The 14,556-nt window shown below is 44.8% G+C and overlaps 1 protein-coding gene across 2 annotated transcripts in view; it reads right to left on the bottom strand.

The window, feature by feature from the left end:
• GATB (glutamyl-tRNA amidotransferase subunit B) overlaps positions 1 to 7,913 on the bottom strand; it is a 143,352-nt gene extending 135,439 nt beyond the window's left edge. The window contains exon 1 of one of the 2 annotated variants that reach the window (XM_056562790.1): positions 7,703 to 7,913. In XM_056562790.1, coding sequence (XP_056418765.1) covers positions 7,703 to 7,854 — 152 coding nt within the window. In that variant the 5' untranslated portion in view covers positions 7,855 to 7,913. The remainder of the gene's footprint in view (positions 1 to 7,702) is intronic. The other variant, XM_056562799.1, reaches the window with a different exon arrangement.
• Positions 7,914 to 14,556: the final 6,643 nt, after the last annotated feature.

Raw genomic sequence — 14,556 nt, 5'->3', positions numbered from 1 at the left:
CGGCGTATAACACGCACACAGACTTTAGGCTAAAAATTTTAGCCTAAAAAGTGCGTGTTATACGCCGATAAATACGGTATTTGGAAAAATGATGTGAGGTCACTAGATAAAATGGTTACAATGGTATAAAATGCTAAAAATATAAAATACACACAGTGGTATTGCACTTCACTAATTGGACAATGAGACAATGAAAGTGAGGCAATGGGACAGTGCAAACAGTATCTGTTTAGTTATACTGTAAAGTCATATTATAGGAGCCAGATGAAAGTACATAGCAAAAAAGTTGATAATCCAATAAAGCCAATTTTCGGTAGCTCTGGAGCCTCCCAGATTGGGGCCCACTATAAAAGTTTTTAGGTGCAGAGATACAGGCGATGCCCCCCTCTACCCCGACAGCACAGGGACTGAATGCAAGAGGGCAATCGCTATACATTTCAGGCACTTAGTGCCTCTTATCGGCTACAGTGTGCACAGTCAGGTGAGCGCAGCTGTGCTTGCGATCCGGATACACGTCCCTCTGTCCCGGCGGCACGGGAGAAATGTAGCACCCCGGTGCTGGGGGTTGGAGATGATGGCTGGGAAGCAGCGTGTGGCAGCGCTGTGAAGCCTAGCGGTTGTAGCAGCGTATGGCAACGCTGGAGGTATCCTCTCTACCCCGACGGCACGGGGAGCAGGTGAGAGAGTAGGTGAGGACCGGCAATGCGGTAAAGATTGTCTCAGATGATGTGCAGGGTGTTCTTAACACCAGACGCGTTTCGGGGAACTGTGTCCCCTTTTTCAATGGTCTTCCTGAATCCCATTGAAGGCAACAGAATTTCCAAAGCCGAATTTTTCTGCCAAATTCCGGTTGAAAATTCCGTCACGTGAACAAGGCCATAAATGGTTAATGAATGGAACACCTTTTAAAGGGGTACTACCGTGGAAAACTTTTTTTATTTTTTTTATTATCAACTGGTGCCAGAAAGTTAAACAGATTTGTAAAATACTTCTCTTAAAAAATCTTAATCCTTCCAGTACTTATTAGCTGATGAATACTACAGAGGGAATGGTTTCCTTTGTGGAACACAGAGCTCTCCTGACATCTCTGTCCATTTTAGGAACTGTCCAGAGCAGCATATGTTTGCTATGGTGATTTTCTCCTACTCTGGACAGTTCTTAAAATGGACAGAGATGTCAGCAGAGAGCACTGTGGTCATGATGTCAGCAGAGAACTCTGTGTTCCAAAAAGAAAAACATTTCCTCTGTAGTATTCAGCAGCTAATAAGTACAGGAAGGATTAAGATTTTTTAATAGAAGTAATTTACAAATCTGTTTCAACTTTCTGGCACCAGTTGATTTAACCCCTTAAGGACCAGGGTTTTTCCGTTTTTGCATTTTCGTTTTTTGCTCCTTGCCTTTAAAAAATCATAACTTTCAATTTTTCCCCTAAAAATCCATATTATGGCTTAATTTTTGCGCCACCAATTCTACTTTGTAATGACGTCAGTCATTGTGCCCAAAAATCTACGGTGAAATGGAAAAAAAATCATTGTGAGACAAAATTGAAAAAAAAAACGCCATTTTGTAACTTTTGGGGGCTTCCGTTTCTACGTAGTAAATTTTTCGGTAAAAATGACACCTGATATTTATTCTGTAGGTCCATACGGTTAAAATGATACCCTACTCATATAGGTTTGATTTTGTCGTACTTCTGGAAAAAATCATAACTTCATGCAGGAAAATTTATACATTTAAAATTGTCATCTTCTGACCCCTAAATTTATTTTTCCGTGTATGGGGCGGTATGAGGGCTCATTTTTTGCGTCGTGATCTAATGTTTTTAACGGTAGCATCTTTGCATTGATAGGACTTATTGATCTTACTTATATGATTTTTTCATGATATAAAAAGTGACCAAAAATGCACTATTTTGGTTTTTGAATTTTTTTGCGCACACGCCATTGACCGTGCGGTTTAATTAACGATATATTTTTATAATTCGGACATTTCCGCACGCGGCGATACCATATATGTTTATTTTTATTTACTGTGTTTTTTTTTTTATGAGAAAAGGGGGGTGATTCAAACTTTTAATAGGGAAGAGGTTAAATGATGTTTATTCACTTTTTTTTTCACTTTTTTTTTTGCAGTGTTATAGCTCCCATAGGGACCTATAACACTGCACACACTGATCTCTTATACTGATCATTGTTATCCCATAGGAACCTATAACACTGCACACACTGATCTTTATCATTGATCACTGGTTTCTCATAAGAAACCAGTGATCGATGATTCTGCCGCTTGACTGCTCATGCCTGGATCTCAGGCACTGAGCAGTCATTCGGCGATCGAACAGCGAGGAGGCAGGTAGGGACCCTCCGGCTGTCCTGTAAGCTGTTCGGGATGCCGCGATTTCGCCGCGGCTATCCCGAACAGCCCACTGAGCTAGCCGGCATGCTTTCGGTTTCAACTTTGAACGCCGCATCTAAAGGGTTAATAGCGCACAGCACAGCGATCAATGCCGCGCGCTATTAGCTATGGGTCCCGGTTAGAGGCCGGGCCCGACCCGCTATGACGCGGGGCCACGCCGTGTTATAGATCGGGAGTGGACACATGTCGTTCCAGTACGTCATGTGTCCTTAAAGGGGTAGTCCAGTGGTGAAAAACTTATCCCCTATCCTAAGGATAGGGGATAAGTTTGAGATCGCGGGGGTCCGACCACTGGGGCCCTCTGCGATCTCTCTGTACGGGGGCCAGGCTCTCCGGCCAGATAGCGGGTGTCGACCCCCGCACGAAGCGGTGGCCGACACGCCCCCTCAATACATCTCTATGGCAGAGCCGGAGATTGCCGAAGGCAGCGCTTCGGCTCTGCCATAGAGTTGTATTGAGGGGGCGTGTCGGCCGCCGCTTCGTGCGGGCTGTCGGGGCTCCGCACAGGAGATCGCAGGGGGCCCCAGCGGTCGGACCCCCCGCGATCTGCAACTTATCCCCTATACTTAGGATAGGGGATAAGTTGTTCACCACTGAGTCACCACTGGACTACTCCTTTAAGGGGTTAAAAAAATAAAAAATAAAAGTTTTCCAGGGGAGCACCCCAGGGCTCATTCACACTGTGGATATTCAGCAGGTGGAATGCAAGGGGATTCTGCTGCTCTGGATTCACTTCGGCAATTCTGGGGGAGCCTGCTACAAGCAGACATTTAGATAGCGGAACTCCCCCAGCAGAATATGCTCAGACTGAACGAGCCCTAACAGAGTTTTTTTTTTTTTTTTTTTTATAGCTATAGAGCAAAAAAGGTGTCAATCCATAACAATACAACCATGGCATCCATCAGTGACACATCTATACTGACCAAAAGAGTTACTGCGGCTTAGAGCAGTCACGTCACCTCAACAGGGTCAATGTCTGAGCAGAATTTCACAGGAAAATATCCTATTAATAGTGTTTGTTTTGCCAATACGGGTATCATCAGGGTGTTTTCATAGGCCAGTTTCACACGAGCATAATATAAAGCTATCTAGGTCAGTGTTTCCCAACCAGGGTGCCTCCAGGTGTTGCAAAACTACAACTCCCAGCATGCCCGCTGGGAGGTGTAGTTTTGCAACACCTGGTGGTACCCTGGTTGGGAAACACTGACCTAGAGCATATGGGGAGATGTATCAATGTTGTTATTGGTAGACGTTTTTTGTAGATCATTTTGTTTGGTCTAAATTTGGAGCAATTTCTCCAAATTTATCAAACTTGTGCAAGCCCCATGATAAATTTCGTGCAATGGTCTAAATCTCCACAAAGTTCTATTTGTAGACCTGTTCTACACCTCACAGGAATAGTGGTGTATCCTGGACGCTGGGCTTTTGTTCTATTGTTTTTCAGGATTCCACTGAGGCTTTTTTTTTGTCCACCAGCAAAAACGCCTGAAAAACGGTCCCAGCTTTTCCTGCATTTTGGTAATTTTTCTTGGGGGAGATTTATCAAAAACTGTACAGAGGAAGAGTAGTGCAGTTGCCCATGGCAACCAATCAGATTGCTTCTTTACAAAAATGAAAGGAGCAATCTGATAGGTTGCTATGGGCAACTGCACCGCTCTTCCTCTACATAGGTTTTGATTAATCTCTCCCCTTGTGTTTTTTCTTGCATTTTTGCTGGTGTGCGGAAACAAACATTTTTGTACCCTGTGTGCATTTTTTTCACTGCAGGTACTATTCCATGGGTCGGATGCAGAGCGCCTGCTCCACGTAGTGTAAGGAGTGATGTATAGCATATACATATACAGGGTGCAGAGCATCACTACTTACCTCCGCCCACTGTATAGTATACAGGGGGCATAGTGTATCCATGTATACTATACAGGAGCCCAGCAAGGAAAGAGTTAACCCACACTGCAGCTCTGAGTTAAATCTTTGTGCGCTCTCCTGTATATACAGCCATCTATAGATGACTGTATATACAGGATACAGTAGGCAGACAAGAACAATTGGATGCTCCCTGTTACACACTGCAGTATGGGCGCACTCCCCAGGTGAGATCGCAAATGATGTCCTAACCTTTTTTTTTTTCATTTCAGATACGTGAATGGGGAGGACTACGTCTGATTCAGTGTATTGCGATGATGACCAGCTTTTTTTTAATGTCAATAAAAGGTTTAATGAGGGCTGTGTGGGGAGTGTTTTTTTTTTTTAAATACATTTTTTTTTTCAATGCCGGGCTTAGCGTTAGCCACAAAAACAGCTAGCGCTAACCCCCAATTATTACCCCGTTACCCACCGCCACAGGGTTGCCGGGAAGAGCCAGTACCAGCAGGCCTGGAGTGTCAAAAATAGCACTCCTGGCTGGGGTTATTTAGGTTGGGGAGAGCCAGTAACACTGGTCCTTGCCCACCCTGGTAACGTCAGGCTGTTGCTGATTGGTTGGTATCTGACTGACACTGAAAATATGGGGAACCACACACTTTTTTTTTATTACAAAAAAAAACAACACATAGGCTTCCCCATATTTTCAGTGTCAATCAGACACCAACCAATCAGCAACAGCCTGACATTACCAGGATGGGCGAGGACCATTGTTACTGGCCCTCCCCAGCCTACATAACCCCAGCCTGTTACCGCCTAGGCCAAGGAGCGCTATTTTTGATGCTCCGGGCCTGTTGGTAACGGCTCTTCCCGGCACCCCTGTGGCGGTTAGTACCGGGGTAATAATTGGGGGTTAGCGCTAGCTGTTTTCGGGGCTAACGCTAAGCCCAGCTTAGTAATAGATTCCGTCTACAAGACGGCTTCCACTACTAAGCCTGAAATTTCAATTATAAAAAACACAACACATGAAATAAAAAATGGATTTAAAAAAACACTCCCCCACAGCCCTCGTTAACCCTTTTATTGACATTAAAAAAATGCTAGTCATCGTCACACTCCACCGAATCTCAGGTAGTCCTCTGCATTCACTTATCTGAAATGACATTTTTGGCGCTCTCCCCTGGGTAGAGCGCACATAATGCAGTGTGTTCCTAAAGAGGGAGCCTCCAATTGTTGCTAAACTACAACTCCCATCATGGAGGCTGTAGGTAAACAACAGCTGGAGTCTCCCTGTTTGGGAACACACTGCCAAAAAGGCTCTGTTCCCATTATGCAAAACGCATAATGAGAACAGAGCCATACTTACCACCCTGGACTGTGAAGCTCCGCCCCCTAATGATGTCATCACTAGGGGGCAGGGGCGGAGAAGTTGCAAGGGGTCTCAAGAGTGAGACCCCTGAGATCCGTCACCCTGATGGGACTACTACTCCCATCATGGGAAATGATGTGTCCCATGATGGGAGTAGTTGTAGTACCGCAGTGCTGAGGGATGGCTCTTACACATCCCCCAGCTGCGAAACTGTATTGTGACTGTTAGGACAACTACTCCCATCATGGACATACTCTGTCCATGATGGGAGTTGTAGTCCTCGGGCTGAAGGACAGATCGCAGCAGGTCATTCTCCAGAGACCCGCTGCGATCTGCATTTATTAACTTAAAAAGCCAGCGGCAACGCTGCACTCCCCTCCCCCCTCCTCCTGTATACAGATGTCACGATTCATAATCCCCGCCACCGGGAGAGGGGAGCTCTGATTGGTGGAAAGCTATTCACCACTATACACCAATCAGAGCTCCTGTCTTCTGGTGGGGATTATGAATTGTGACAGGTCTATACAGGGGAGCGAGTGGAGCCGCTTCTACAGTACTGTATATAATTGTTATGTGTATTGTACCCCCCCCCCCCCAGACTAATACTGACCCCTTCTATAGTGAGCGCTGGGACCGCTGTGTGATTGACAGGTCCCCAGCGCTAGTGTCCGGCCCCACTGACCTTTATATGTTATAAATCTTTATGATACACACTGCCCGTCCTCCTCTTCATTCTTCTGATGCCGGAGACGCGCGGCTTCTGTATCATAGTCTATAGACAGAGCGCCCCCTCCCTGCCTCCACACTGCACGGGGCTGGGGCCAGACAACGGCAGGGGGCGCTCTGACTATAGTGAACGCAGAAGCCACGCGTCTCTGGTATCAGAAGAATGAAGAGGAGGACGGGCAGTGTGTATCATAAAGATAACATATAAAGGTCAGTGGGGCCGGACACTTGCGCTGGGGACCTGTCAATCACACAGCGGTCCCAGCGCTCACTATAGAAGGGGTCAGTATTAGTCTGGGGGGGGGGGGTACAGTACACATAACAATTATATACTGTACTGTAGAAGCGGCTCCACTCGCTCCCCTGTATAGACCTGTCACAATTCATAATCCCCACCAGAAGACAGCTCCCCTCTCCCGGGGGCGGGGATTATGAATCGTGACATCTGTATACAGGAGCCGGCGGCAGCGCAATGGAGCCGCATATACCGCCGGCTTTTTAAGTTAATAAATGCAGATCGCAGCGGGTCTCTGGAGAATGACCTGCTGCGATCTGTCCTTCAGCCTCAGGACTACAACTCCCATCATGGACAGAGTCTGTCCATGATGGGAGTAGTAGTCCTAACAGTCACAATAGAGTCCCGCATACGGGGGATGTGCGTCTCTCAGCGCTCCGGTACTACAACTACTCCCATTATGGGACAGATTCTGTCCCATGATGGGAGTAGTTGTAGTACTGCAGTGCTGAGAGACGGCTCCTGCATCCCCCACCTGCATCTTCCACCGTCCGCCATTTTCTACGAGTCCTTGCTAGCACTCTTAGGTTTAGACTACTTTTCTTGCAAAAAAGCGCAATTGCGCAAAAAAACCCATCTACTTTTTTTTTGCGCAATTGATAAATACCAGTCCACTGGATTAGTTGGTGTACGGTAGACCAAACTGGTGACAACTTTAGAAAACTGTCCACCAAAAAAAACGCAGCTCTATGCAAAAAAAAGCGCAATTGCGCAAAATTTGTAGACGTGAAAAATGGTCTAAATGCAATGATACATGTCCCCCATAGTTTCCCAAGCAGGGTGCCTCCAGCTGTTGCAAAACTACTACAGCTGTCCGGGCATGATGGAAGTTGTAGTTTTGCAACAGCTGGAGGCACGCCTTATAACTGGGATATAGGGCAATTCACCAGCCAGTATGTGGTATTATTAGTGGCTGGTAACAAAGAACATGACAGTAACTATTCAATGTTTATCATTGTTAAAAGTAACGTGTTACTTTATTTTTCAATAATCCTCAATACTGGACATGCAACACATTGTATTAGGTTCTCATGTACCCCGTCTGCCTGGCATGTTGGCAGCTGGTGCTGGCCGTCCTCCATAGTCTTCTTGCACGGAGCAGACGTTTAAGACACTGAGCAGGTTGCCCAGCTTGCAGCAGAAGTAGCCGGTAACTCTGTCTGCTGTCATGCAGCAAGGTGGCAGCCATTTCTACGCAGCACAGCAGCCCGGTCCTATCAGGAAGCAGCTTGATGACGTCACGGCCACCACGTGATCGCTTATCTGGCCAGCGCGCGGCTGGTTTGCTATGGTTGTCTTCCGTAGATTCCGAGGACGCGTTCCGCCCACGTGACTGACGTGTTTTTTTTTTTGCAGTGGTCTGTGTACCTGTATGGGAATTGTCCTGTGAGGGGATGTGTAGTCATGTGACGTGGTTTGTATGTTCTGGATGGAGTGTTATATATCTGGACACATAAAAATGTTTTACTTATTTTTTCAGGTCCATGTGAACACGGGCATAGGGGGAGATTTATTAACCCCTTAAGGACCGGAGGTTTTTCCGTTTTTGCATTTTCGTTTTTTGCTCCTTGCCTTTAAAAAATCATTACTCTTTCAAATTTACACCTAAAAATCCATATGATGGCTTATTTTTTTGCGCCACCAATTCTACTTTGTAATGACGTCAGTCATTTTGCCCAAAAATCTATGGTGAAGCGGGAAAAAAAATCATTGTGCGACAAAATTGAAAAAAAAAACGCTGTTTTGTAAGTTTTGGGGGCTTCCGTTTCAACGTAGTACATTTTTCGGTAAAAATGACACCTGATATGTATTCTGTAGGTCCATACGATTAAAATGATACCCTACTTATATAGGTTTGATTTTGTCGGACTTCTGGAAAAAATCATAACTACATGCAGGAAAATTAATACGTTTAAAATTGTCATCTTCTGACCCCTATAACTTTTTTATTTTTCCGTGTATGGGGCGGTATGAGGGCTTATTTTTTGCGCCGTGATCTGAAGTTTTTAACGGTACTATTTTTGCATTGATAGGACTTATTGATCACTTTTTATTCATTTTTAAATGATATAAAAAGTGACCAAAAATGCACTATTTTGGACTTTTTTTGCGCGCACGCCATTGACCGAGCGGTTTAATTAATGATATATTTTTATAATTCGGACATTTCCGCACGCGGTGATACCACATATGTTTATTTTTATTTACACTGTGTTTTTTTTTTTATTGGAAAAGGGGGGTGATTCAATCTTTTAATAGGGGAGGAGTTAAATGATCTTTATTCACTTTTTTTTTTTTTACTTTTTTTTTGCAGTGTTATAGGTCCCATAGGGACCTATAACACTGCACACACTGATCTTCTATGTTGATCACTGGTTTCTCATAAGAAACCAGTGATCAACGATTCAACGAAACCAGTGATCGCGATCGGCGCTGCGCGCTATTAGAGGCGGGTCCCGGCTTCACTATGACGCCGGGCCCGCCATGATATGACGCGGGGTTACTGTGTAACCCCGCGTTATATCAGAAGAGCAGGACCAAGGACGTACCGGTACGTCCTTGGTCCTTAAGGGGTTAAAACGTGTGGAGAGGAGAAGTGTACCAGTTCCCCATAGCAACCAATCATGACTTTTTTTTTTTTTTAAATGCCTCTGAAGGATATAAGAAGCAATCTGCAAGTAGTCAACTTTTCTTCTGCTCAGGTTTGATCAATATCCCCATAGGTGGAGATTTATTAAAGGAAAACTGTCAGCTTTCTCCCCCCTGGTACTGGCTGGTAGTGCGGGGGACGCTGATCAGTTTGATCCTTACTGTGCCTGTATCCGCCCGGCCGTTCTGCCGTAATCTTCTATTATCGGTATATGCAAATGAGGTGCTAACTGGCACCAGACGGGTTAACTGGCACTCTGACGTCAGTGCCACTGGCCGCAGCGCCGCCCAGCTCATCAATATTCCTCCCCTCTGTCTTCATTACAGAGTGGGGAGAAGAGGGAGGGGAGGAATATTGATGAAATGGATTGCGCTGCGGCCAGCAGCACTGACGTCAGAGTGCCAGTTAGCACCTTATTTGCATATACCGAAAATAGAAGATTACGGCCTGATCAGTGTTGCCCACACTACCAGCCGGTACTGCTGGTTAGTGCGGGGGGAGAAAGCTGACAGCTTTCCTTTAAAGGGGTTCTCCGGTGCTTACACATCTTTTCCCCTATCCAAAGGATAGGGGATAAGATGCCTGATCGCGGGAGCCCCGCCGCTGGGGACCCCCGGGATCATGCGTGCGGCACCCCATATGTAATCAGTCCCCGGAGGGTGTTCGCTCCGGGACTGATTACAGGCGACCACCGCGCCGGCGGCGTGTGACGTCACGTGATGTCATGTGCCGGGGCGTGACAGGTATCACGCCCCCTCCCGTAGGCTTGCCTTGAGGGACGGAGCGTGACGTCACACGCCGCCGGCCCGGTGGTCGCCTGTAATCAGTCCCGGAGCGAACACGCTCCGGACACTGATTACAAACGGGGTGCCACGTCCATGATCCCGGGGGTCCCCAGCGTCGGGACTCCCGCGATCGGGCATCTTATCCCCTATCCTTTGGATAGGGGAAAAGATGTGTAAGCACCGGAGAACCCCTTTAAAACCTGTCAAGAGAAAAAGTTGCTGAGTTTCCCATAGAAACCATTCAGATCACTTTCATTTATAAAGAGGCCTGTCAAAAATGAAAGAAGCAGTCAGATTGGTTGCTATGGGCAACTCAGCAACTTTTCCTCTTGGCAGGTATTGATAAATTTCCCCCATAGGGTACGTTCCCACTGACAAATATGTGCGAGGAATTTGCGCTGAACAAATCCGCTCAGAAATGACAGCTTTTTTCCGCACAGAATCTGTGTGGAATCCGTGCGGAATTCCGCACAGAAATCAGTGCAGAGTTCAGCGCGGCATAGGAGACATTGTAAAAAAAAAAAATTTGGCAGGAATTCCGCGCGTAATTGTGGCGACCTGAAATTTTTTTTGACATTGACTTCTATGGAGTTACGACGCGAATTCCGCATGAAGAAAGAACATGTTCATTCTTCATGCGGAACGGAATTCAGTGACAGAATTCTGCTAGCGGAAATTCCTCAGTGTGAACTGAGGAGCAGAATTTTCATTACATACTATGGGGTTTTTCACTGCTGAATGATTTGGAGAGGAATAAGCGAGCAGAATTACTTGCGGAAATTCCACTCCAAACCCTCAGTGTGAACATACCCATAGTGTGCAGTCCTGGGGTTGTCTGAGCTGTGGGTGCCCTCATGCTCCAATTGACCTCAATAGAAGGTCGCACGGTTTTCCACATATATTTGAAATGAAAGTTTGTGTGGGTTCCATGACAAATGCCTCACAAATTGGGAAACATAGTCAAAGCTCACTGTGATTTTTTTTAATTTTTTATGCTAAATATTTGGCGCAAAACTTTGTAAAAAGTGGCACAAATATCACACTATACTTTCAAGGGAGTTTATATAGAAAAAAAAGCAAAAGTTTATATGATGGGTACCAGTATTGAGAAGGATTTAATGAACCAGCGTTCACCTGCATCATCTGAACGGTGTACTACCCAGCATGTCACAATTTTGGAATAATGTGCAGTGACATCACAGTACAGGCTCTACTGTGACATTGTGTATTATCAGTGTACTGTGACATCATTGTGTATTATCCCTATACTGTGACATCATTGTGTATTATCCCTGTACTGTGAGAGGACTGTGTACTATCCCTGTACTGTGACATCATTGTGTATTATCCCTGTACTGTGACATCATTGTGTATTATCCCTATACTGTGACATCATTGTGTATTATCCCAGTACTGTGAGAGGACTGTGTATTATCCCTGTACTGTGACATCATTGTGTATTATCCCTGTACTGTGACATCATTGTGTATTATCCCTGTACTGTGACATCATTGTGTATTATCCCTGTACTGTGAGATGACTGTGTATTATCCCTGTACTGTGACATCATTGTGTATTATCCCTGTACTGTGACATCATTGTGTATTATCTCTGTACTGTGAGATGACTGTGTATTATCCCTGTACTGTGACATCATTGTGTATTATCCCTGTACTGTGACATCATTGTGTATTATCCCTGTACTGTGAGATGACTGTGTATTATCCCTGTACTGTGACATCATTGTGTATTATCCCTGTACTGTGACATCACTGTGTATATTATCCCTGTACTGTGAGAGGACTGTGTATTATCCCTGTACTGTGAGAGGACTGTGTATTATCCCTGTACTGTGACATCATTGTGTATTATCCCTGTACTGTGACATCATTGTGTATTATCCCTGTACTGTCAGATGACTGTGTATTATCCCTGTACTGTGAGATGACTGTGTATTATCCCTGTACTGTGAGATGACTGTGTGTATTATCCCTGTACTGTGACATCATTGTGTATTATCTCTGTACTGTGTGAGATAACTGTGCATTATTCCTGTACTGTGACATCACTGTGTATTCTTCCTGTACTGTGACATCACTGTGTATTATCCCTGTACTGTGAGATGACTGTGTATTATCCCTGTACTGTGAGATGACTGTGTGTATTATCCCTGTACTGTGACATCACTGTGTATTATCCCTGTACTGTGAGAGGACTGTGTATTATCCCTGTACTGTGAGAGGACTGTGTATTATCCCTGTACTGTGACATCATTGTGTATTATCCCTGTACTGTGAGATGACTGTGTGTATTATCCCTGTACTGTGACATCACTGTGTATTGTCCCTGTACTGTGAGATGACTGTGTGTATTATCTCTGTACTGTGAGATCATTGTGTATTATCTCTGTACTGTGAGAGGACTGTGTATTATCCCTGTACTGTGACATCATTGTGTATTATCCCTGTACTGTGAGATGACTGTGTATTATCCCTGTACTGTGAGAGGACTGTGTATTATCCCTGTACTGTGACATCATTGTGTATTATCCCTGTACTGTGAGATGACTGTATATTATCCCTGTACTGTGACATCAATTTGTATTATCCCTGTACTGTGAGATGACTGTGTAGTATCTATGTACTGTGACATCACTGTGTATTATCCCTGTACTGTGACATCATTGTGTATTATCCCTGTACTGTGAGGTGACTGTGCATATTATCCCTGTACTGTGACATCACTGTGTATTATCCCTGTACTGTGACATCACTGTGTGTATTATCCCTGCACTGTGACATCATTGTGTATTATCCCTGTACTGTGAGATGACTGTGTATTATCCCTGGACTGTGTATTATCTGTGTATTATCCTTGTACAGCTGTATATAGAAGCCGCAATGTAGATGCATGTACCGCCGCTTTGTATAGTTAATAAATGTGGATCGCAGCGGATCTTCATAGAATGATCTGCTGCGTTCCGCATTTATTAAGTGGTACATGCGTCTACATTGCGGCTTCTATATGCACTGACATAATTCATAATCTCCGCCGCTGGAACACTGGAGCTCTGATTGGACAACAGCTATTGGCCAATCAGAGCTCCCCTCTCCCGGCGGGGATTATGAATTATGTCAGTGTATATAGAAGCCGCGGGCAGCACGATGTAGACGCATGTACCGCCCGGCTTCCTAACTTACATGCGGATCGCAAAGGGTCTCTGCAGAATGACCCGGTGCGATCTGCACCTCAGCCCCTGGACTACAACTCCCATCATGGGCAGAGTCTGTCCATGATGGGAGTAGTAGTTCTAAAAGTCCCGCAGCCAGGGGATGTGCAAGTGCCATCCCTCAGCAGCGCAGCTTTTACTACAACTACTCCCATCATGGGACAGACTCATGATAGGAGTAGTAGTCCAAGGGCAGAGGGGCAGATCGCAGCAGATCATTCTCCAGAGACCTGCTGCAATCCGCATTAATTAACTATACAAGCCGGCGGTACATGCGGCTCCTATATACAGTTCTTATAATTCATAATCCCCGCCGGGAGAGGGGAGCTCTGATTGGTGGATAGCTATTGACCAATCAGAGCTCCTGTATCCCAGCGGCGGGGATTATGAATTATGAGCTGTGTATACAGGAGCCCGCGGGCAGCACAGTGGAGCCACAAGTGTCCATAATCATTACATTGTTATTAAAAGGTTCATGGAAAAATTTTAAGTATCACAGAGATAATCTGACTAGACGCAGAAGCAGAGTAATCTCCGCAATCCACTCTGAAAAATGACATTGATGATTTAGAGCATCTCACTAAGTGCAGTCCAAGACGGCTTATATTTGCGTTCAAAAAAGGTACTTGCGGAAAATTTTGGGGTGTAAAGGAAAAGTACACAGTTAATAAATCCTTGCCTACTATAGATGTCACTCCAAGGTACCCCATATCGCGACATCAGGAGGAAATGCTCTATCAGAAAGTATGCCAAAAAAAGACGCAAAAAACAGCTTGTGCAAAATTTTGCGCAAGAATTTACACACAAAAACCGTGTAAATTCTTTGATACATTTCCCCCATTGTGTGTATTATCCACTCTTTGTCCAGAGGGCATATTACTGGATTTGAGGATTTTGTGGTGCTGCCCTTACACTGTGTGATAAATAAGGTGATTTAGTGTTTGGGCACTCAGACACATATATGTGCTAGAGCCTTCTTTTAATTATACAGTTTTCCCTAGTAAATTTATAATCTGCTCTTATATTGTAATCACATATATCTTATATCACATCTAATATATTTACACAAATAAAGTTTTATTCAATTCAAATAATTCTTTGGTGTGTTACAGTATATGTTTGCAATCACTCTATTTAACCCCTCCAGGGTGAAGGGTGTACAGGTATGCCCTTGCGTCCTTGTACTTAAAGCGTACCCGTCAGATCCAACAGAAAAACATTTTTTTA

This window comes from Hyla sarda, chromosome 1, assembly GCF_029499605.1.
Source record: "Hyla sarda isolate aHylSar1 chromosome 1, aHylSar1.hap1, whole genome shotgun sequence".
Classification (NCBI taxonomy): Eukaryota; Metazoa; Chordata; class Amphibia; order Anura; family Hylidae; genus Hyla; species Hyla sarda.
The sequence above is the reverse complement of the archived record's forward strand: the minus strand, read 5'-3'. Positions and strand labels throughout refer to the sequence as shown.